This window comes from Trichechus manatus, unplaced genomic scaffold (assembly GCF_000243295.1).
Source record: "Trichechus manatus latirostris isolate Lorelei unplaced genomic scaffold, TriManLat1.0 scaffold00054, whole genome shotgun sequence".
Lineage (NCBI taxonomy): Eukaryota > Metazoa > Chordata > Mammalia > Sirenia > Trichechidae > Trichechus > Trichechus manatus.
In genome coordinates, this window is record NW_004443990.1 from 16,772,565 (window position 1) to 16,796,275 (window position 23,711).

Genomic DNA, 23,711 nt, shown 5'->3' on the forward strand with positions numbered 1-23,711 from the left:
ATACGTTATAGACACTCAGTAAATGCTAGCTCCCTGTCCCCTCCTAGATCAGCCCCACTCCACCTCCGCAAGGTCTCTTCCCACCCTGAGCTCTGTGTCCTGTAACCCCTTCCATGTCACCCCCGCTTGCTGTCATCCAGTCTGTGTTTAACTCTCCCAGTGACAAGAGCTCACAAGCTCTTGGCAGTCCACTGTCTCCCCAGAGTACGGCCCTGACAGGGGTCAGGTATGAATGTGGGTGGGATAACCGAGAAGGGGGCGGGGGAGAGGGGCAAGTGGTCCAAGTTCTGCCTTTGGCAAAGGACTTAAGAATTCCAGAAGGGTCTAGGCCTGTGTCTTGCTCTGGGAGATGAAGGCAGAGAGATGCTTCCCCAAATGGCCCAGGCACAGATTTTCCCATTGTTCTTTCCCCTCCTTCCCAGACTCCCAAGTCCAAAGGTTGCCAGGAGCACCCCTAGGCAGCTGAGCTTCCCTGAAATGGGGGTGTGTGGAGAAGGGCAGTGGCAGATAAGAGGTGTTAATGCAAGCAAGATGGCGGTGGCCCGGGAGTCAGCCGTGGAAGAGGACATCACAGCTTTCAGGCAGGAGGCAGAGCTGGTTCCATTGTAGGTGACTCCCTAGCTCCCAGCTAGACCACAGGCCTCTGGCCAGGCCACACACAACACCCTCCAAAACACCACTCAGCCTTTCCACATGATTATGTTCCTGTTCCAGTCACTCCAGTGTAGTTTGCATAAACCATATGAGAGAAATGTGCTTGTATCTTCAGCCCTTCTTTTTAAACATTGTGAAACACTGGGGCTTGGAGGCACTTCATCCACAGCATCTGCTGAACTTCACATTGTCAGATATTTACTTACAGCAAATATAAACTATTTTGTACTAAGCAGGCTCTTAGGACTTTGAGGCAAGAACTGTTTCCTCACCTGCCCACCTGCTAGTGGCATCGATCTCCGACTCCAGGACCTATGGCTTTGGGAGGAAATGGAGCCAGCCAGAACCCAGCAAGGCCTGATCCCGCCTGGTGGTGCAGGGAGGGGTTTATTTACCCAGAGATTGGAAGCTGGAGGCCAAACTGCAGCAGTGGTTACTGATATGACACGCAGAACAATCCAGTGAGTGAACTCCCTGGGGTTAATGAACAATGGACAGAAGTAAGGTGACCTCCATCTCCAGAGTGAATGTAGAGGGAGAGAACCTGGCAATAGCAGAGAAGTCAGAATTAGGTCATGCAAACTCAGAGGAGCCCAAGGGAGAACTGGCGGCCCCACATTCTTATTCACATGATCAGTCGAGATGCGTTAGTCTGGAGAGGCTCTGGCTGGTGAGCAAGGGGTTGAGTGGCGTTTTCTGCAGACAGATCCCTCATCTGTGTCTCTCTGCAGCTTTTTGTGCCCAAGACAAAGAGAATGGCTGGTGGGAGGTAACGAGGCTTCCCCTCGCTGTGGTGCCCCGGAGGAGGGGGACTCGCTGCAGGGAGGAGTGGGACCTCTCAGACATCTGCTCCCGTAGGAAAGGGATGGGGGGGTCACTTTTCTTAAGCTTGACAGGGTTGCTTTTCTGAGGAGAGGGAGAGGCTTCTCACTGTTTTTTTCCGCTATGGCTTTTTTAGGGGCTCAGATCAGGAAAACGTCTCTATTTCTAACTCTCATCTCCCCAAAGACCTACCTGTCTCTAAGACCTTCTCCCCACCTGAGACTGGAGGCCTGGGAAAGCTGTGTGTGTGTGTGTGTGTGTGTGTGTGTGTGTGTAAGGGGGCATCTACCTGCTCTAAGTCCCCCAGTTGTCCATTTTCCACAACCCACCCCTGCTACCCCCTCCCCCTGCTTCTGCTCCCTCTCCTTCCCCATTTCATTTGCCCTAAACCCCCACCCCTGTCCTCACCCCCATAGGCCTGCTTCTTCTTCCTCCAATCTGTTCACCTTCAACACAGAAATGAAACTGAGAAACTCCCAGAGAAAGGGGTCTATCTTCCTTTCTTAAAAAGATCAGTTGTCAGATTTCTTTTGAGCCCCGCTGCCAGACTTCTTCTGTAGTACAGTCTCCCGGACAAACTGGCAAGGACAGAAGCTGTTTATGGGGGAGAGGAGAGGTTCTCCTTCAGGACATGGCCAGAGGACAAGATGGACAGTGCCTGACAGGAAAGAACTTGATGGCCCTGAGATAAGCACAGAGTATGGGCGTGCGGGTGTGTAGGAGTGTTCAAGTGTATGTAGCAAGGTCTGTTGGGAAGAGCTCTGGAGTGGGAGCCTGGGAAGATACGATTCAAGTTCTTATGTTGCCAATTGCTCCTGAGAGATCTTAGTCGAGTTATACGTCTCTCCTAGCCTCAGTTGACTCACCTGTACATTTAGTAGGAAGGACAGGACTTAACTGATCTCAAAGTTTCTGTTATAATGGTATGGGGGTGGCATCTGACCTCCTCCAACCTCACAAAGGGGAAGAGAATCAAGATCAACAGCCCAAGGCTGATTCCTATGAGGCAGAGGTCAGACATGCCTCCTCTCTCTGCCACATTTACCAATTCTGACACCAATAGTCTCTCTCATGGCACTCTCTAGTTCTGTGCTGGGTTTGATAATTCATTGCAATGGCCACACAGAACTCACAAACAATACTCTGATTATAGGGTTTATTAGGGAAGTAACAGGTCACAATTCAGGTTGAGGAATGCTCAGGATACAGTTCTTCCATCAGGACAGCCTCTTCTCAGCCATGCTTGCAGCCTTGGCCCTGGGCTTCTGCCCTGCTCAGGAAAGTGTTATAAAGTTCTCTTAGTTCTACCAGTAAGTGCCCAGAGGCACCCCACTCCAACAGTAAGCCTTGGCCCAAGTGCACTCAGCTTTCTTGCTCTGTGGGCCGGGAAGCTCTCCTGCTGGTCTCTCCTGCCGCCACTTCTCTGCCACTGCTTCAGTGTTACAGCTCTCTCTCTTGGTCTCCTGGTTCCAGGAACTTCTCAGCACAGGGATCCTGGGTCCAAAGGACACACTCTGCTCTCCTTCTTTGGTGGTGGTGGGATCCTCTCTTTCCCACCTCTGGGATGGCTCATTTCAAGCCTAGCGGGATGGCAAAACTGACTGATCACCTTGGTAGGCCACAGTTACCCTATTTGCATGGTCCCACTCAGTCACTTGGGTGGGAGTTAGAAGACCTTGGCGAGAAAGGCCACACAAAAGCAATCCATCACACCACAGTTGCCTTCCAGCTAGATTTATAAATTGTATGGGGATGGAGATGGAGCTACAGAACTGAATATGATTTCTTTGTAGTTAGCAACTTTTTTTTTTTAAGCTACTAGTTATTGAAAAGACCAATTGCTAGAAAAGGACATCATGTCTGGTAAAGTAGAGGGTCAGCAAAAATGAGAGAAATGCTTCATGAGATGAATTGACACAGTAGCCGCAACAATAGGCTCAAACATACCAACAGTTGTGAGGATGGAGCAGAACCAGGCAATATTCTGTTCTGTTACACGTGAGGTCACCACGAGTAGGAGCCGACTGTATGGCAACGAACAACAACACTTATTGAACGTCTCCCAAATGATTACCAATGACATTTACATAAGGATAGTGAGCATTTGACATACATGAATTCATTTAATCCTCACAACAACCCTAAGAGGTCGGCACTCTTATTACCACCATTATACAGATTAAGAAACTAAGGCAGGGAGAGGTTAAGTAACCAGCCCAACTAGTGGGGCTGGGATTCAGACCAGGCAGTCTGGCTGCAGAGTCCATGCTCCACACTCCACAGCTACATTCCAGGCACTGTGCTAAGTGTTTACCCAACTCCTCTCCACTTTGCAGTTGAGAAATCTGAGACTCAGAGCAGTTGAGCAACAGCTGAAGGTCACACAGCTGGGAAGCAGTAGACATGAGGTTTAAAGTTGGCCTGCTCCAGAGCTTCTGCTCTCCCCCGCCCCGCTCACGCAACCCTGCCAGACCCTTGGGCTCCCAAAGCAAGTTTACTCAATAGCCCTATATTGCGATGTCTCTTTAGGCAAATCAGTTTCTCCCTCTGGGCCTCAGTTTCCCCATCTAGAGAATGATTGCAGTTGGACCAGAAGATCTTTGAGGTTCCTTTGCAGCTCTGTGAGACTGTGATTCCAGAGGTGTGGTGCTTCTAGTTGAAAGGGCAGATTCGTGGCCTGGGAACACTTTGGGTTTGGCCTGGGGTTGCAGCCAGAGAGGATGAGGGGGATGGGGGCTGGTGATGGGATGAAGGGTGAAGCTGCAGGAGGTTGAGGAGGGCCATGGGGGCAGTGAACCAGGGGAAGCAGAAGAGAAAGAGAGAGAGAGAAGGCCTGGATGGGCCTCCCCAGTAAGTCTTTCTTCTGGGGTCACCCCAAAGCCCTGGGTAGGTGTGTGAAAGAGTTGGACAAGGAGGCTGGGGTCAGGCCATCCCTGGGGCTTGCACAGCTGAGGTCAGAACTTCTGAGATACAGCAGTTTGGGGAATTAACATTGCTGGGTGTTTTGTTGTCTCTGTAAATATTTGGAGACGACCAGTTATTTTAGAAAAATGTATCTGAAACCGGGGTGGCATGTTTGTGCGGCTGGCCTGGCTTCCTTTACCCCGACTTCTCTGTTGCGTTCTTCCCCTTCAGGAACAGAGGATTGTTTTCCCATCTGGAACCTCATTAGGATGCACACACCAGCAGCTCCACATGCACACGTGCACATGGGCAGGTCCATACACACACACACACACACACACACACACACACCACTGGAAACACCCTTCCTGCCACCCGCTGCACGCACACAGCTGTAACTGCACCTCTTAATATTTAATGCCACTGCTGTGAAGGCTGCGCCACGCTGACTGCGTCCGCGCCAGATCTTTCCTCTCAGGGCCTTGCTTCCCGGCTTGGAGGCTGGCTCACAAATCTGCTGAGTTAAAAACCTCTCCAGCCCAGTGGATCTGAGGAGGAGGGTAATGTAATGTGGTTACGAGATTAGAGAATGGGCTTCATTACCAGGCAGGCTCCATTTTCAACTGGGCTCTTTTTCACTTTGGAAAAACAGATGGAATTACCTTTCGTGTGAGTGTCTCAGCCCTTCCCTGTCTGCTCTCCCGCCCCAGGCCCAGAATTACTGCAGCGTGTGACAGCACTCCAGGCCACTTCCCCACATGTCACTGGATGAGGCTTCTCCCTGGCTTGGAGAAGTCAGGGCTGCGAATGTGCCCTGGGGCACCCAGTGACATGGATACCTGGTCTGGGTGACCGGGAGGGCTGCTCCTTTATCCCCACCCCTCCACAATGGGTACCACAGCATGGAGGGTCATTGCTGCTGCAATGACAGTAGGGGGTCATGGGTGGTCCTGGCTTTTGAGCATCTAGCAAAGAGTGCAGCTTATCTTATGAGTCCTTTCCCAGACCCTCTTAATCCAGCATGCTGTGGCTTCTGATCCCAGGAAAAGGCCTTCCCTCCTGACACGAGTTCTGGGAGGTTAAGGGAGCTGACAAAGGGTCAGGGGCTCTAGTTCCAGGCTGAACTGGGACAGGTGAGCAGAAAAAAAACCAAACAAACCAGTTTCGACTCAGGTAACTCATTGTGTGTCAGAGTAGAATTGTGCTCCACTGGGTTTTCAGTGGCTGATTTTTTGGAAGTAGATCATCAGGCCTTTCTATGGAGGTACCTCTGGGTGGACTTGAACCTCCCAGCCTTTCAGTTAGCAGCCAGGCATACTAACAATTTGCACCACCCAGGGACCCAGGTAAGTAGATTAGCGTGCAGATGTTGCCAAGGGTTGGGCACGTTCCCAGCCACAGAGGTTATCGGACAACTTGGGTCTTTTCAAACCTCAGCTCAGACCAGCATGGGCCACTGTTGATCATACAGGCTTGGGTCCTACCGTGAACTTTGGTGGATATTTGCAAGATGGACCCTCGTCTTCCCCCTCCTTCCACCTCTTTCAGCCTCTTGGGCCTGTGCCCCTGGATGGGCAGAGAGTATATCTCAGAAGATCTCGTGGCTCTGAGCATCTGAGAAATGAAGACGGGGGAGGGAGGAGGGCAGGAAAGTGGGGGTGGTCAGGTGGGGCGTGGGGGATTACAAAACAAGAACACACTCGTTTATCCTTTACAAAAGTTTTTTCTTTTTCCTCTCTTTTAAAGCTGTTTTTTCCTCAAGGGAAAACTTGTGTGTTTGAGTAAAATGTGCTCTTTTAATGAATTGAAAGCAGAACTGATGCAAGCTTTTCTGTCCCCGTGACGAAGAATAAAGACTAAGCTCATTGGCTTTCCACAGCCTGCGTTATAACCACCCCTTTCCCCTAACCTTTCCCCCTGCTCTCTCCACCATCCCAGCAGAGCCCAGACCTCAGCAGGGGTGACCACATCTCATTCCCATTCCAGAGCCCTGGCTGGGAGGTATAGCTTTGGCCAGGCTGAAGCAACTGGCCTGCAGGAAACACCACACCCTTCCCTGTAGCGAGCTGGGGAGGGTGGCCAGCCTGAGGAGAGGGGTAGGCAAGGGGGCAGTATGTCTTTAGGAGGCTTGGAGGCCGCCATTTCTTGCTTTGGTGACAGTGAAAAAGGAGAAATGGAAGGAGGGATTCAGAGAGAGTTAGTTTGACCCCTGACCTCCCCTTTCCCCCATAAGGCAGAGTCTTTCCCCCATAAGGCAAGTCTTTGCCCCATCTCTGGTCTTGGAGACAAAGCCTTGTTTTCTGAAAGACCTTGCCTCAGGCCTTGGAATCTCTGAGGGGACTTCTTTCTAGGTCAGAAGAACATTCATTCTGAGGACTCACCAGCCCATCTCCACTACCCTATCTCTCGTCACCCCCTTCCCCTTCACATGTGGACACTTGTGAATCATTTCTTGACTTTCACTTTTTGTTTTTGGTTTGGGGAGACAACAGTCTTGGTTTGAGAGTATTCCCGGTTCTGGTGTTAGCTTATCAGCCATGTCCCTTCTCAACCTTGGTTGAGGTAGCCAGGATTGGGGTTAAGCTGGCTTCTGAGGCACAGGTTTTCTCTCTGAGATAAACATTAATGGCAAGAACTGTCTTTCCGTCAGCAGCTTTTGGGTTCTGAGTCATTGCATCTGCTCCCTGTCCCCACCACAGGGGCCCTGGGAGAAGTCCCTCTAGTCCAGGCAGTGGCTCCTCCTATGGGGAGAAGGTGGTGGTGGTCTCAACATCCACACTCATCGAGGAACGCCGGGCGTGCCGACAGGAAGACCACTGCCGAAGCCTCTCTTGGCTGAGGCATCCCAAGTCCTTGAAGAGCTTGAAGAGGTCACTGCGGAACTTGACACCGATGAAGGCGTACAAGAAAGGGTTGACGCAGCAGCGGACACAGGCCAGGCTGTAGGTGACATCATAGGCGATATTGAGCTGCTTGCTGAGCTCACAGCTGCTGCTGGTGATATTGAAGTTGGCCACAGTCTGGGCCAGGACCACCCCATTGTAGGGCAGCTGGAAGACTATGAAGACTACGACCACGGCGATGATCACCTTGATGGCCTTATTGCGCTCAAAGTTGCGTGCCTGGAGCAGGGTGCGGATGATGACAAGGTAGCAGAAGCTCATGGCCATGAGGGGGATCAGGAAGCCTACTACCATCTGGGCCACCTGGATGGTGATCAAGGCCTCCACGTGCTCGGTAATGAGGGAACATCGCAATGCCTGCTCGCTGCTGCTCTTCTGGATGCCGCTGTACAGCACCTCTGGGATGGAGAGGACCACGGCCAGCATCCAGATGCCCACACAGGAGAGCTTGCTGATGAGCAGGACACGGGCACGGTGGCGGTGGGCTGAGACAGCCTGCACGATGGCGACATAGCGGTCGATGCTGATGCAAAGAAGTAGGAGCATGCCACTGAAGAAGCTTATCTTGTACACGCTAAAGATGAACTTGCAAAAGTGGACACCGAAGTCCCAGGACTTGGCTGCACTGTATGCCCAGAAGGGAAGGGTCAGGAGGAAGAGGATATCCGCCATGGCCAGGTTGAGCAAGTAGGTATCTGTCATGGTCTTGAGCCTCTTGAAATAGATGTAAGTCAACATGACCAGCCCATTGCCCAGCAGGCCCACAAAGCAAATGACTGAGTACATGATTGGAAGGAACCAGGCCTTAAAGTTCCGCACATCCTTCTTGAAGCACACAGACTCGTACAAGGTGTAGTCCACTGTGGTGTTGTCTCCGATGTAATCGTCTGTGACCTCATCTTGGCACAGGCACACCTAGGAGGAAGGAAACAGGAGAAAACAATCCAACTTAGCTGTTGTTGTTGCTGTTAGCTGCCATCGAGTTGGCCCCCTGACACATGGTGACACCATGCACAATGGAATGAAAGACTGCCAGTCCAGTGCCATCCCCATGGTAGCCAGCTTAGCTAGGTGGGTCTAAACCTCAGGGGCCTGGGGCCTGGGATTACCTAGAGCAGTGGTTTCAAAGTGTGGTTCACAGATCAGCATCATTGGCATCACCTGGGAACTTGTTAGAAATGCAGATTCCTGGCCTCAACTGAGTAAGAATCTCAGGGGGTGAGGCCCAGGAATCTATGTTCTTCTGAACTCTCCAGGTGATTCTTCAGTACACAATCAATGCATATCAAGAATGGGGTATTTTGTTAAAACGCATATCCCAATTCAATAGGCGAGGGGGGCAGGGAGCGAGATTCTGAATTTCTAATGAGTAGCAAGGGTCTGATTTTGTCAGCTCCAAGAGTCTCAGCCTTTCATTTGCTGATAGTGGACTGGAAATATCTGGGCTTTGGAGCTGGAAGAGCCTTGAGCTGGTAGAACTCACTTCATTTCCTTGAGCCTCAGTCTTCTGTGAAATGGAGGTGAATAATACCTCCCTCGCGGGGTTGTTTTGAGAGTTCCTTGAACTCATAGACAGATACCTGATCCAGGCTCTGGCACATCAGAGGGGCTGAGTCAATGTGAGACCCTCATCTTCCCTTTGGAAGAGGCGGGCCCCATTTCATCTCCTTGGAAGTCTCTCTCTTTTTTTTTTTTTTTTGCTTGCTGGAAACTTGAGAGTAGAAGTGTATGCCTTTCTACTTGAGCCCCCTTTAGAACATAGTAGAAAGAGCTTTCTAGGGGGCCTACAGAATACCTTGACTTTTGAGGGAAAATCTACCTTGGGGTCAGGGTTGAGGAGAGCCTGGAGTGAGAAGAGAGGAAGGCCAGAAGCTCCCAGTAATAGGCCACCGAAGGGGCAGTGGTGGTACAGTGGTAGAATTCTCTCCTTTCATGCAGGAGACCTGGGTTTGATTCCCAGTCAATGCACCTCATTTGCAGCCAACACCCATCTGTCGGTGGAGGCTTACGTGTTGCTATGATGCTGAACAGGTTTCAGTGGAGCTTCCAGACTAAGATGGAATAAGAAGAAAGGCCTGGCAATCTACTTCTGAAAATTAGTCAGTGAAAACCCTATGGATCACAAGGGTCTGATACACAACCGATTGTGGGGGTGGCTCAGGATGGGATAGTGCTTCTTTCCACTGTATGTGGGGTTGCCATGAGTTGGGGGCCAAGTCGACTGCAGCTAACAACAAGAGGCCACTGAAGTCCTGGGTTTGGGGCAAGCTGCTGTAATCATGGGTGGTGAGCGACTTGAAGATTTTTCTGGACCCCTGCTGCCAGTGGGATGGAACCTAGCACACAGCAGAAGCTCAAGCAGCGCATGTGAAGTGCCTCAGCCTCCATCACTATTGAATGAATGGGTGCTGGGGCTGCTGGGGGCTGAGGCCTCCTCAGCTGTGACTGAGTCCTCTCTGACTTCCCCACCTTGGCAGCTGTCATCTCCCACTCTCCCTCCGTGCTCCCACCCGCTCTTCCTCCCAGTCTCTTCCGGCAGATCCCAATCAGCAGGGCTCAGCTGCTCACGGCTTTTTTTAGCCTGTCTGCAGGGCTGGGGGAAGGTTTAGGCGGCCTGCTGTGATTTTTATCAATGACAGGGCACATGTGCCTGTCGCGCCTCGCCTCGGGGTGCACAGAGATGACAACAATGACAATGGCACGTGCAGGGCAGGGAGCTGGGGTGGAAGACCCCACATAGGAAGCTCATATGCCTCACGAGTGGAGAGGGGGTGGGGGGAGGAGGAAAGAAGGCAGGACTGAGTGATGGGCGCACACTTCACAGAGGCTCTCTCCCATGGGCTAGAGAAGAGCAGCAAAAGCAAAGACTGGGAGGTGGCCAGGTTTTGCACATTATGTGTGCACACCCACAAGTGTTAGACTTCACATGTGAGCTGAGAATCCTTGGTTTGGTGACCTGGTTCCTATCCTGTCACTCCAAAGTCGTCTTCCATCCCGGCAACCTCCAGCCAAAGGCTCTCTTTCAGACCAGTCTGAGCCGCACTACAGGGGAGGGAAGAAAGCACAGGGCCCCAGGGATACGTGGGGGGATGGTGTGCCTGGAACGCTCCTCCCCTCCATGGTCCTGGAGACCCCTCAGTGCACTGGGCTCCCAGCAGCTCCTCCAAGATGGCTTTCCAGACAGCTGGGGAGCTGGAGGGGCCTTAGAGATGAGGAAGGGGAGGCTCAGAGAAGTGACGTGGCTTGCCCAAGGTCACGCAGCTAGGAGTCAGCCCAGTCTCCCGATTTCCTTGCAGCCTGTCTCTGTCTTTCTGTGTCCCTGGATTCATCACAGTCCCACTCTGGACAGGCTGAGGTGGGAATGATGTCCAGGAATCTTTTCTTTGGGCACTGCGAGCTTGAGGAGAAAAGTCAGTGGCACCCCTTCGTCTGGCAAGGTCACAGCCTGGGAGCCCTGGAAGAGGCTGGCTGCCCTTGTTTGATCCACCCATGGAAAGGCCCAAGGCTGTAGGTCCCGGGTTCTGGGCCTTCCTGGAGGGCACTGCTGTCAACCTCTATGAAGGGAGCTTCCCATCACCCAGTCCTGCCTTTCTTCTCCTCTTCCCTCCTCGCCCACAGAGCTGCTCCACTCAGCCCCCACCGGCCAACAGCCTTGATGTCTCTGCAGCCCACAGCCCCACCACATCCTGTCCCATCTCAGCACCCCCCCCCCAAATCAAGTGAAAGAGAAGAACGAGCAACAGCTGTCCCTCAGCCCCTCCCCAACCTTTCAGCCTCCAGCGACCACAATGCAGCCCCCCTCTGGACTCCTGGAGCCAGGGGGAGAGAGGGGCGGGAGGGAGTGGTGATGGGGAAGGGGGCCAGGGTGTGGGCTGTGGCCCAAGCTCCGGGGGAGGGGGGCCTCTGGGATGGGGTTTCAGGAACTGTGCCCAATTTGGGGCCTGCCTCTGGCTGGAGCTCCGGGAAAGCTGCCCCTCTGGCCTCCAGAGCTGGGGAAGAGCCGAGTTCTGAAGCACTGCACTACCAGCTCGGGCTCAGCTGCCCATCCCCCTCCAAGTGTGCTTCCACCCCCAACAAATGGGGGAGAGGACTCCACAAGTTACAGTTTCTTCTAACCCTGGCACTTGGTGGGGGCAGATTTTGTCTCTACTGCTGAGATTGAGAAGCAGAATGTTGTAAATGGGGGGCGGGGATTTGTAGCTTTTGCACCAGGCCCCTATAAAGTGTGTGCACTAATCCCCTCCCCACTCCCAGTGTCCTGGGCCCCATCCTTCCCCCCACCCCAACAATGAGGCTCCGATGGGTCTTCAAGGGGAGCCTTTAGCTGGAGGTTGGGGGGTGGGGGGTGGGGAGACTACTTTGGGGTGATAGGATAGGAACCAGGCCACCGAACCAAGGGTTCTTTTCTCAGTTCACATGTGAAGTTTCACACGTGTGGGTGTGCGCACGTATGTGTAAAACCCGGTAATGAAGAAAGGGAGGCTCAGAGAAGTGATGTGGCTTACTTTTTGCAGCTCTTCTTTCTCTGAACTCAGACGGAGCCCAGCCCGCATTTCTGTCTCCTGGGTGGCATATGTTGGAGGTGGGTGGGGAAGGTAGTGGTAACTTATTTCCCCCTTGTTTTAATTTCAATGGAGCCCTGGTGGCACAGTGGTTAAGAGCTCATATGCTAACCAAAAGGTCGGCAGTTTGAATCCACCAGCCACTCCTTGGAAATCCTATAGGGCAGTTCTACTCTGTCCTATAGGGTCGCTATGAGTCGGAGTCGACTTGATGGCAATGCGTTGATTTAAACGGAGTAAAGGAAGTCCAGAGAACATCCGTGGCTCTCCAGGGTCACTCAGCAGATGGAGAGGGGCGGCCATCAGCCTAATGAAGGGCCGGTGGGTTTGTGTCTGGGTCTCCTGTTTCCTTCCGACAAATGCTCAGCTCCTGGCTGGGGTGGGGGCTGGGGGCCTGGGGAGGGGATTGTAGAGGAGGGGAACAGAGCCTTCCCTGGCAGGAAACCTCACCTGGAAAACGACCAGGAGAGCCACCACCAGCATGCTTTTCATTGGTTTCCCTGCAGGAGACAAGGCGAGAAAGTTATTGCTTGGCAGGGACAACTCTTTGTTATTACAGAAAGCGGAGGAGAGGGGGAGACGCTGTTGGGAACTTTCATCACAAGCTCCAGGCACTGTGTCTGCTCAAACAGAACAGCAGAACCAGATTGTGCCTTTGAACACCTGGCCCGCTGCCCGGCATCCCTGCCCTCACCTCCTTGCCTTTCTCATCCACTCTGAGGTCGCGGAAAGAAGAGAGATCAGAATTCAGGGCATTCCTTTCTTTCTTGGCTCATTTGGGCCTTTCCCAGAGTTGGAAAGTCCACTTTGGTCCAGACCATCCCTCAAGGCTGAGCTCCAACTGACCCTGACTCCTGGGTCTGAGTGCCCCCTTCCCACTCCATACTACCCAGGTCCTGAGGTAATGGTGTTAGGGAGGAGTGTGTGCTTGCCCTCGTTTTGGTGCCAGCCGCCATGGACCCGGGGAGGATTTCTCCCGAGGTCAAGTGAATGTGTAGCCATGATTGAAGCCCTGAGTGTCTCCTGAGGGAGGCCAGCTGAGGAAGTAGAGTGATTTCACAGGGCTGACTGGAGGAGTGAGTTAACTTGCTAGCCTCTCCACGATGGGAGAGTGCCTTAGGGGCTCACAGGCTCCCCAGCACCCACTCATTCAACTGACATTCATTGAGCACTGACTGTTGGTTTGCAAGTCCCACCCCCTCAGCCTGCCATTGGGGCAGGGACCATTTTATCTAGCTCAGGCCCAGAATCAAGGTGCTCAGGAATTGTGTGCTGATGAATGAATGAATGAATGAATGCCCTGTTTGTCCTTCCAAAGGAGGGAGCTTCAAGACGGCCTCAGACACTGCTGTATGGCCTGCTGGTAGAATGGAGGCTATTCTTTGAGGTTACTCTACTTTTTAAATTTGCTTGATTGGGGCACGTGCATATGTTCTCTCTCCTTTAACTAGTTTTCTAATCCAAGGCATTGGGAGATGGGTGGATGGGGGGCATGGTCAGCTTTGGGAAGTGGCCCTGCTTGGCTCTTCTGGAAGCCAGGAGGCTCCCCTTGGGTCTGAACTGCAGACTGAGACCCGAGGTTAAGCACAAGGCCCGGATGTGCTGCGGACAGACACTTGACAGCTCAGTTCTGCTTTGTGGATGAGCCTTCCGCAGAACCTGGAATTTATTTCCTGCTGAGGGCTAAGGGAGGAAGACAGTCCACAGGGTAATTTACAGAAAGGTCTTATCTCACCCAACAGTCTGGAGCACCTCAAGGGCTATACTCCCTTCCTATACCTGGCCCTCAGTTCTCGGCCGGGGTCTAGCCCACAGGCAAGACTTGCAGGCTCATCACAGCTCCAGTCTTAGTAGGGACCAGGGAGAGTCTGGGACCCTGATTCAAGCATCTTCCAGAGGCTGAGGGCCCTCTTCAGCAACCGTTCCTGCTTCCCAAGAGGAAGCAGCATATTCCCAGTGATTTGTGTCCTTGGCCACACCACCACCTGCTGGAAATCTAGCTGTATGACACCTAAGTTGAGTTAATGTGTTTCAACCAGTCAACCAAGGAGCCCCGGGAGTACAGTGGTTAAGCACTTGGCTCCTAACCAAAATGTCAGTGCCCACCAGCTGCTTCATGGGAGAAAGATGTGGCAGTCAGCTTCCATAAAGATTCACAGCCTTGGAAACTCCGAGGGGCAGTTATCCCTGTCCTATACGGTCACTCTGAGAAGGAATCGACTCCGGGCCAACAGGTTTGGGTTTTTGTTTTTTTAACCAACCAACCAGTTTACATTGAGTCGATTCTGACTCATAGCGACCCCATGTGTGTCAGAGTAGAGCTAAGCTCCACAGGGTTTTCAAGGCTATAACCTTTTGGAAGCAGATCACCAGACCTTTCTTTCAAGGCACCTCTGGGAGAGTTCGAACCACCAACTTTTAGGTTAGTAGTCAGCCCAGGGACATCTAATGTGTTCCGAGGGGAATGCCTCAGGCTGGGGGATTCTGGGCTTGGGAGTTCCTAGGAAAACAAGAAAGGGCACCAAATCACATAAATGAGAAGGTATTTCTCCTGCTTCAAACAAGTTGTCCAGCGTTCGACTTCTAGACACGTCTTCCTAAAGCATAGCTCTGATGCTAACCCCCCCACTACCTCCCTTCTCTTAAATTTTTAGAGCTCTACACAACCCTTGGAGCCCTGGTGGCGCAGTAGTTAAGAGCTTGGCTACTAACCAAAAGCTGCTGGCAATTGGAATCTACCAGCAGCTCCTTGGAAACCCTATGAGGCAGTTCTATTCTGTCTTATAAGGTCGTTATGAGTCAGAATTGACTCGATGGCAATGGGTTTGGTTATTTATTTATTTATTGGTTTACACAGCCCTAGGAGTCCCTGGGTGATGCAAACGGTTAATGTGCTCGGCTGCTAACTGAAAAGGTGAAAGAGAAAGAGGGAGAGATTGAGGAGGGATTAAATTTTTCCTAACTTCTAATTTTTGAAGGCGGAGACCCTGGGTGGTGCAAATGCTTAATGTACTTTGCTGCTAACTAAAAGGTTAGAGGTTTGAGTACACCCAGAGGCACCTCAGAAGAAAGTCCTGGAGATCTACTTCTGGAAAATCAGCCACTGAAAACCCTACGGAGCCTGGTTCTACTCTGACCCACACGGGGTTGCCATGAGTCAGAATCAACTCAATGGCAGCTAGTTTGGTTGTTATCCAGCCCTAAGGATGATGTCCAGTGCTTAGCACAGCAATCAAACCCTCCACTGTCTACTTGAACCTGCCTTCTTAGCTGCTCCTTCTACTTCTGGGGACAGGCATTACCGTCCCATTGTCACTAGCTTGTGCCTAAGTATTCACAGTTCTGGGGGGCAATGGATTCTTGTGTAGCACTGTAGCTCTCCTCTCCCCCCATTCCCTCTTCCTTGTTGAATTATCCATTGAGCTCCTGAGCCAGAGGCCAAATTTCTCCCCTTAACTGCTCTCTTCAATGTACCACCCGTCCCTGACTGACTCATCTTGCTATTGAGCACTCGAGGTTTCTTTAAACACGTAAATGCTTTCGGTTACCCTAGAGAAAGCCTACTCTGACTGTCAGCGAGAACTGAGAAACCTCAAAGTTTTGATAAGTTACAATGAGTAAAATAAGAGGAGCAGGAACTGTGTTTCTGTTTTACTCCACTGACTTCTCTTGGGTTCCATCCATTCCTTTTGCACTGAGTGGAGTGGGGTAGTGGGGCTGGGGTGTGTGTGTGTATGAGTGTAGGTGATTTCACATTCTGGATGTGCTGGAGGTGATGGATGGGCCAGGGTCTTGTAGGACCACAACAGGCCATTTTCAGTAACGTAACCAAACAGGGAAACTTAGGGGAACTGCGGGGAACTTTGGTGTGTGGCAGAGGGGGCCTGGTCAGTGGCCATGAGTCAGATCACTCCTATCTGTTACAAAGTCATAAAGCAACTAGACGGTCTTGAGTAGAAGCTTCGGTAGGACCAGTTGAGTTGGGAATCTTGGGGGTAAAGGAGTGGTTGGCCTGGGTGTTGGGTGTTTTCTGAGTTCTTGAGTTTCCAGAAATGACCATAATAAAAATTCCCTAGAACTCCAACCTGAGTCCCCAGCAAGAGAAACTTCCTGCCTGCCTGGGAGGAGGGGATTGCTGGCTCGCTGCTCCCCTGGGCCCTAACCTTCCATCCCCACGTTTCCCAGATCCTCCAGGCCACCCCAGGAATCGTGGCGACGCATCAGGCAGCCCAAGCACCACCTGAGCTCTTTCCTCTCTGAACTTCCTCACCTGCCAGTACACCTTTCTTTTTTGGGGGGTGGGCGGGGGAGCAGAGGCGGTAAGGGGTCTGGAGGGAAGGTGAGAGGCCTGAGTGAACTCCTTTCAGATTCAGACAACAGCCAAGGGTGAGTGAGAGCTGGCTGAATCCTCTTGTTGGCTGCCATCGTGTCAGCCCTACGCATGTTGATCCCATGCACAACGGGATCAGACCATTGTGATCCATAGGGTTTTCGCTGACTGATTTTTCAGAAGCGGATCGCCAGGCCTTTCTTCATAGTCTGTTTTAGTCTGGAAGCTCCACTGAAACCTGTTTAGTATCATGACAACATGCAAGCTTCCACTGACAGACAAACGGTGGTTGTACATGAGGTACACTGGCTGGAAATTGAACCCGGGCCTTCTGCATGGAAGGCGAGAATTGTACCACTGAACCACCACTGCCCCCACTATAATATCAACTGATTTATCCAAGGATGTACTTCGCATTTATTGAGCTCTCATTATGCACCAAACCCCTTACAAGTATGCTCTCATTTGATCCTCACAAAAGCCTTTTGAAGTAGGTACTACTAGTATCTCTGCTTACCAATAAGGAAACTGAAGTGCAGCAAGATTAAGTAACTTTCCCAGAGTCTCACAACTGGCCAGCAGTGCAGATGGGTTTCGAGCTCAGGCCATCCAACTCCAGAAATCACACTCCTAACCACTCTTCTATGCTGCCTCTTAGTCATTGTTTAGCTCCCCCTCTTAACATCTTGTGAGCTGTCCCTCGTGGTTCTCATTTTAAGTTCTAGAAAATAGAGGCCCAGAGAGGTTAAGACATTTGCCTGGGGTAACACAGCTCTGGAGAGATGAATTTGAGACTTGAATCAGACTGTGACACCCTGCATTTCTGATAAGACTGCCGTGTATAGGGTCCTCCGTGGAGCATGAAGGGAATCTTCACTCTCTCATATCCTATTGGTCACCAGTTTTGTTGTTTCTGTCCCCTAATATCTCCCAGAGCTGACCCCGCCTCTGCCTTGATGTAAGGCTTTGCTGCCCCTTTGCTGCCACAGAGCTCCTTCCAAAACACAGATCTCATCCTTTATTTAACTCACCTAATTGAAAGAGAAAAACTTCACTGGCTCCCCATTGCTTTCAGGATAAAGCCCGAAACTTCTTAGTCATGCCACACAAAGTCTTAAGGATCAGCCCTGCCTGTCCCTCCACCTCTCTTCCTACCTTCTTTCCTGGCTTGGCCAGCTATTCCACACCCCTTCAACTTACTTCTTTCTTACCTCTATCACTTTTGCCAGAGCTGACCATCTGGGAGCCCAAAGGCTGAATTCAGCCTTGGCTGCATGGGTTTTTTTTTTTTTTTTTTAAAGAAAAGATTTGGATGCCTTTCGGTGGGACAGCATCCTCTGGCTCACTCCGCTCCCCTCTACTTCTACATCTTATGTCAGTTCCCTCCTTTACTTTGTTGGCCTCTGTTGACAAAAGAGTATGCCATACCTTCCATATCCTGGTCCTCTTGCTCCTCCTTGTCTGCTCTGCCAAGTCCTACACACACTTCAAAACCCAGCTTAAATACTTCCTTGACTCATGTTCACTACTGCCTATTCTGAGCTTCGTAAGCGCTTTGCCCTTACCTCCATCAGCACTGTTTTTCACTCTGTTGCAGTGGCTTGTTAACATGTTTGTATCTTTCCCCACCAGACTGGTCATCCCTGAAATCCTCAGTACATGATAGTTGAATGAAAGAAAGTGCCAAGCAAAGAGGAAGGAGTTTTCAACAGTGAGTGTTCCCCACCTCCCCTGCAAAGCTTCTGGAAGGCCAGGAGGGATTGGCCCTGAATTCCTTCAGCCCCCTTCAGCTGCCGTCTCTGGCCACCTTGTGAGAGATGAGTCTCTCACGGGTTTTTCTTTTTTCTGCTTTTGTGAATTCTCACTGAGAGCTTAAGCCCGTTTTCTTGAAGGTGAGGAGGGCACCTCGAGGATGCTCATTCAAATAGTGAAAAGGGCCAGCTCATCCCTGGCTTGGAGTTTTCATTTTGTGTAATAGAAACCCTGCCCTCTCGCCCACCTCCTGCTCCCTGCTGGGCAGACTAAGAGAAAAAAACAGAATCTTCGTGGTCCACCCGCCCCAACGGCCCAGAGCCTGTTCTGAGCAAAACTGCTCAGTGGCTTCCTTTGCTGCCAGTTGGGCTCAGCCGTTGGGGCTCTCTCGGGTTGAGTGAAGCAGCAAGAACATCCCCTCCTCCTGGACCAGAGAGGCCTTCCCTCCCTTGCATCAGAGCCGGGGTCTAGCATCTCCAGAACTAGGTTTTGGGGGAGGACACTGTGTGCTGGAGCTGGCTCTCACAGGCTTGTGCGAGCCCGTTGTGCACATCTCTTCTCAACCCCGTGTTCAGGCACTTTGATTGCTTGAGATTGGCTATGGTGGGAAAAATTTACACTATGGAAATTGGCAACCGCTACAAATCAGAGCCTTCCTCCCAGGGAGCCAGTTTTTAAACGTTTACCAGTGCACCACTGAGACATTGCTCTGTTTCTGCATGTGGTCAGTACAGAGAGGCTGGAGCAGGATCGCCAATGGATGATGTCTGCATTCTGGGATTGTGGTCAGTGGGGGTGGTTGTCTGAGGAATGGGGTTACAGAGCAGCCTGGGTGGGAGGAGAAAAAGTTGGAAGAGATTTCCCAAAACTAAAGTTTATTCAGGATTCTTGATGGCATTCATTCATTCATTCCACAAACATTTTCTGCCCACATGCCCCAAACACTTGAGGACACAGGGATGAGAGAATCAGACCCTGTCTTCCAGAAGTTCGTAGCTGGGGAGTGGGTGGGAGTGGCCACTTCAACCCTTTAACTGCTGTTTGCTGGGTCTCAACCTGGGGTTGAGGGCGGATGGAGAAGGCAAAGATGATGAAGGCAAGGAGGCTGTGGTGTGGTAGGGAGGGGTGTGAGGACAGCACAGGGTGCACCAGAGAACCTTCACTTTTTAAAGACAAACCCTTGTGGCTTTGAGGCCACCGTGGTGCTTTGCTTGCTGGTGAGAATGAGCCATCTAGGAACATGGCCTTCTTAGCCCCAGTCCAGGTCTGACTCCACAGCCGAGATTTATAAATGGGGCGGCCGGAGCTGGAGGAACCACTCAGAGCCCCCTCTCTGCTTCCTACGCATTCTCTCTAATCAAAGCAGAACAACAGGAGCTCTGTTAGACCAGAGGAAGGACTTTTTTAAAGTGAAGGAGTCATCTACCTGGGTAGAGTAAGCGAGATTTCTCAGAGACAGGGTGCTACGTGAGAGGCCCTGGCTATGGTCTCTCTAACCTGAATGACCCTTGCGGTCCCCTTCATGTTGCCCGCCCATCTCTAAACCTGCAAGAGGCAACAACAAAGCAGGTGGCATGTACAGCAGAGAGAAAATAACCACAGCTTGCCTTTGCATCGTGTTCTATCATTCACAAAATGCAGTCACCTTTAATTTGCTCCTCCTCATAACCTCAGGAGTATAGGGATTCTAATCCTCATGTAGCAGAGAGAAAGGTGGGAATGCGAGACGGAATGGAGTCAGCAGCTGATTTGGAAGCCAGAAGTCCTTGGTGACTTGCAAATAATTTTAAACTGTAGGATTCTGAGTCCTCTGAGGAGAATTTCACCCTGATAAAACTGGTCCCAACGTCTCAGAGGACCTCGCCCATCACCCCAACGTGGGACGAGAATAGGTGCTGACCAGATCAGAATCCCATCACCAACCTCAGCCTTGCCTCCTCCTCTAGTCCCTACTGTTCTAGAAAGACACGACCTCAGCCCCTGTGTCCTTCCTGGCACCAATGGCTGCCCCCAGCCCCTGTGTCTGAAAGAGCAGGTGCACCCTCTCCTGCCTGGGGAGAACAGGGCAGCATTCTCTGAGAGCGGCCACCAATTCCTACCAAACCAGACCTTGATTTCTCAGGGTGGGTCCCCCAGGCCTTCCACCCCATCCCCATTCCACAGGGCCAGCCTGGGTATCAAGGTGACCCCGGTACTGCTCCTTCTCACACCGGGAGGCTTACTCACCCAGGTCCATGACACTCTCTGGGCAGCTGAAACCACGCAGGAAATCTGTGCGGGGTGGCCCTGAGTTCTCGCTGGTGGCTCCTTGTCTGCGGAGGAAGTGGTACAAGCCCCTTTTAAGTTGTGAGAGGAGCCTCTCTGCTCCTCCCTGCCCTGTTCCACCCACCCTTGCTCCTCCCTCACTCCTCCCTGCGTCACCCAGGGTCTCTCCAGCACCTTCTGGGACTAAGGGGTATAAGAAAGGCGACAGAATGATATCTCCACTCAGCCTGGTCACAGGACCGTGAATCATCAGGCCATTTATATTTAAAAAAGCCCCCTGTGCAGCCTGGCAGAACCTAGATGAGGTGGCCCAGGCTGAGGCAGGGGAGTGGGAGGCATTTTTTGACGCAACAAATGTGCATAGCATGAATACGTGTGCCAGGTGCTGGGAAGCCAGAGATGGCTCTATTCAGAGTCCCAGGGGACCACGTTTCCCAAATGACATTGCCGTCACTGGCTTCTGGGTATGTTTGGCCAATGGGAGGCACTGCCAGGTGATGGCAGGTAGGAGGGGAGAGACGTGTCAGGATGTTTCCTTCTTTCTGTTTCTTTCCTCCTCTCTCTGTTTTTGTATAACAGCTTTATTGAGATATAATTCACACACCATAAAATTCACCCCTTTAAAGGTTTTAGTATGTTCGCGGAGTTGTACAACCATCACCACAATCAATTTTAGAACACTGTCATACACCCCTCCAAAAAAAAAACTCTGTACGCGTTAGCAATGACTGCCCATACTCCCCCCGGCACCAGTCCCTGGCAGTCACTAATCTACTTTCTGTTTCTATAGATTTGCCTATTCTAGACCTTTCACATAAATGGAATCCTACGATACATGGCTTTTTGTGTCTGACTTCTTTCACTTGTTGTGTGCCGTCAAGTCGATTCTGACTCCTAGTGACAGTATATGACAGAATAGAACTGCCACATAGGGTTTCTGAGGCCGTAATCTTTACGGAAGGAGATTGCCACATCTTCCTCCCGTGGAGCGGCTGGTGGGTTCGAACCGCTGACCTTTCTTCGGTTAGTAGCCAAGCCCTTAACCATGACATCGCCAGGGCTCCTTTCTTTCACTGAGCATAATGTTTTCAAGGTTCATCCCTGTCTTAGCATGTATCAGAACTTCATTTCTTTTTATGGCTGACTAATACTCCATTTTGTATATATTCCACATTTTGTTTACCTTCCATCAGTTGATGGACATCTGTGTTGTTCTCACTGTTTAGCTATGATGAATAGTGCTGCTATAACATTCACGTACAAGTTTTTGTGTGGACGTGTATTTTCATTTGCTGAGTCATACGGTAACTCTATGTTCAACATTTTGAGGAACTGTCAAACTGTTTTCCAAAGTGACTGCACCATGCTACACTCCCATCAACAGTGTGTGAGGGTTCCACATCCTTGATAAGTCTTGTTATTGTTCGTCTTTTTTTTTTTTTTTAATTCTAGCCATCTTACTGTGTGTGAAGTAGTATTTCATTGTGGTTTTGATTTGCATTTCCCTAATGACTAATGACATTGAGCATGTCGTCATGTGCTTATTGATCTTTCTTATATTTCTTTGGGGAAATGTCTATTCAAATCCTTCACCCATTTTTATTTAGTTTTTCCAAAAATTTCTTTTATTTTTTGTTGGTGCTGAGAATATACACAGCAGAGCATACACCAGTTCAACAATTTCTACGTGTGAAATTCAGTGACATTAATCGCAGTCTTCAAGCTGTGCAACCATTCTCACCTTCCTTTTCTGAGTTGTTCCGCCCCTGTTAACATAAACTCACAGTCCCCTAAGCTTCCTATATAACCTTTCAGAGTTGCTGTTGTCAATTTGATCCCATATAGGTAGTTCTTTAAATGAGCATAGTGCTCAAGGCAGACATTCTTTACTAGTTAAGCTAAACTATTGTTTGGTTTGGAGAAGACTTTAGGGGATATTTTTGGTTTAAGGTTTAAGGTTCAAACATCTCAGGGCAATATTTTCAGTGGTACATCCAGCCACCATGGATCCAGAAATTCCATGACAATTTTAAATTCTAAATCCTTTACCTATTTTTAAATTGGGCTATTTGTCTTTTATTGTTGACCTGTAAAAACTTTATATATAAGTTTTTTTATATATAAATACTGGATAGAAGTCCCTTATCAGATGTATGATTTGTAGTTATTTTATCCCATTTTGTGGGTTGTCTTTTCACTTTCTTGATGGTATCCGTTGAAACACAAAAGTTTCTAATTTTGAAGTCCACTTTATTTTTTTTCTTTTGTCACTTGTACTTCTGGTGTTGTATCCATGAAACCACTGCCTAGTCCAAGCTTGTGAAAATTTATTTCTGCGTTTTCTGCTAAGAGTTTTATAGTTTTAGCTCTTACGTTTAGGTCTCTTATCTATTTTGAGTTAATTTTTGTATATGGTGTGAGGTAGGGGTCCAACTTAATTCTTTTTCTTGTGGATACCTAGTTGTCCGGACATTATTTGTTGAAAAGACCATTTTACCTCACTGAATTGTCTAGTCACTCTTGCTGAAAATCAATTGACCATAATGTAAGGGTTTATTTTTGGATTCTCAGTTATATTCCATTGATTTATATGTCTATCCTTATGCCAGTACCACACTGTCTAGATTACTGTAGCTTTGTAGTAAATTTTGAAACAGGGAAGTGTGACTCCTCCAACTTCGTTCATCATTTTCGAGATTGTTTTGGCTATTCTAGGTCCCTTGCCTTTCTATATGAATTTTAGGGTTGGTCTGTCAATTTCTGCGATAAAACCAGCTGGGATTCTGATACGGATTGCATTGACTATATAGATCAGTTTGGGGAGTATTGCCATCCTAACAATATTAAGTCTTTTAATGATGTTTTGTAGTTTTCAACGTGCAAATCTTTCACTTCTTTTGTTAAATGTATTCCTAGGTATTTATTTTTTTTATGTTATTGTAAATGGAATAGGTTTCTTAATTTCACGTTTGTTCATTGCTAGGGTATAGAAATACAATTGGTTTTTGTATATTGATCTATATTTTACAATCTTGCTGAACTAGTTTCCTTTTCTTTTTTTTAAAATGGATTTCTTAGGATTTTCTATATATAAGATCATGTCATCTGTGAACAGAGATAGTTTTACGTCTTCCTTTTCAATCTGGATGACTTTTATTTCTTTTTCTTGCCTAATTGCCCTTGCCAGAGCCTCCAGTACAATGCTGTGTTGTTGTTGTTGCGTGCCGTCAAGTTGATTCCGACTCATAGTGACCCTATAGGACAGAGTAGAACTGCCCCACAGGGTTTCCAAGGAGTGGTTTGTGGATTCGAACTGCTGACTTTTTTGTTAGAAGTCCGAGCTCTTAACCACTTTATCACAGGGCTCCCAATGCTGAGTAGAAGTGGCAAAAGTCACTTGTTTTTTCCTGATCTTAGGGGGGAAAGCATTTAGTCTTTCACCACTGTATTTGACATTAGCTGTGAATCTGTGTAGATGGCCATTATCATGTTCCCTTCTATTCCTATGGACTTTGTCAA

The 23,711-nt window shown here is 49.9% G+C and overlaps 1 protein-coding gene across 4 annotated transcripts; it reads right to left on the minus strand.

Annotated features, from left to right (window-relative positions):
- Positions 1 to 6,125: 6,125 nt before the first annotated feature.
- Positions 6,126 to 20,325, minus strand: CCR7 (C-C motif chemokine receptor 7). Of its 4 annotated transcripts, XM_023732832.1 has the most exons (4): positions 20,154 to 20,241; positions 16,693 to 16,896; positions 12,296 to 12,345; positions 6,730 to 8,198 (listed from the first exon to the last, which is right to left on the minus strand). In XM_023732832.1, the coding sequence occupies exons 2-4, from the start codon at positions 16,835 to 16,837 to the stop codon at positions 7,122 to 7,124; spliced, it is 1,272 nt and encodes a 423-aa protein (XP_023588600.1). In that variant the 5' UTR covers positions 16,838 to 16,896; positions 20,154 to 20,241; the 3' UTR covers positions 6,730 to 7,121. The 4 variants fall into 4 exon arrangements, with proteins under 4 accessions (XP_004378135.1, XP_023588602.1, XP_023588601.1 ...); XM_004378078.2 differs by lacking the exon at positions 16,693 to 16,896 and having other exon boundaries at positions 6,126 to 8,198; positions 20,154 to 20,264; XM_023732834.1 differs by lacking the exons at positions 12,296 to 12,345; positions 16,693 to 16,896 and having other exon boundaries at positions 6,126 to 8,198; positions 20,154 to 20,325.
- Positions 20,326 to 23,711: the final 3,386 nt, after the last annotated feature.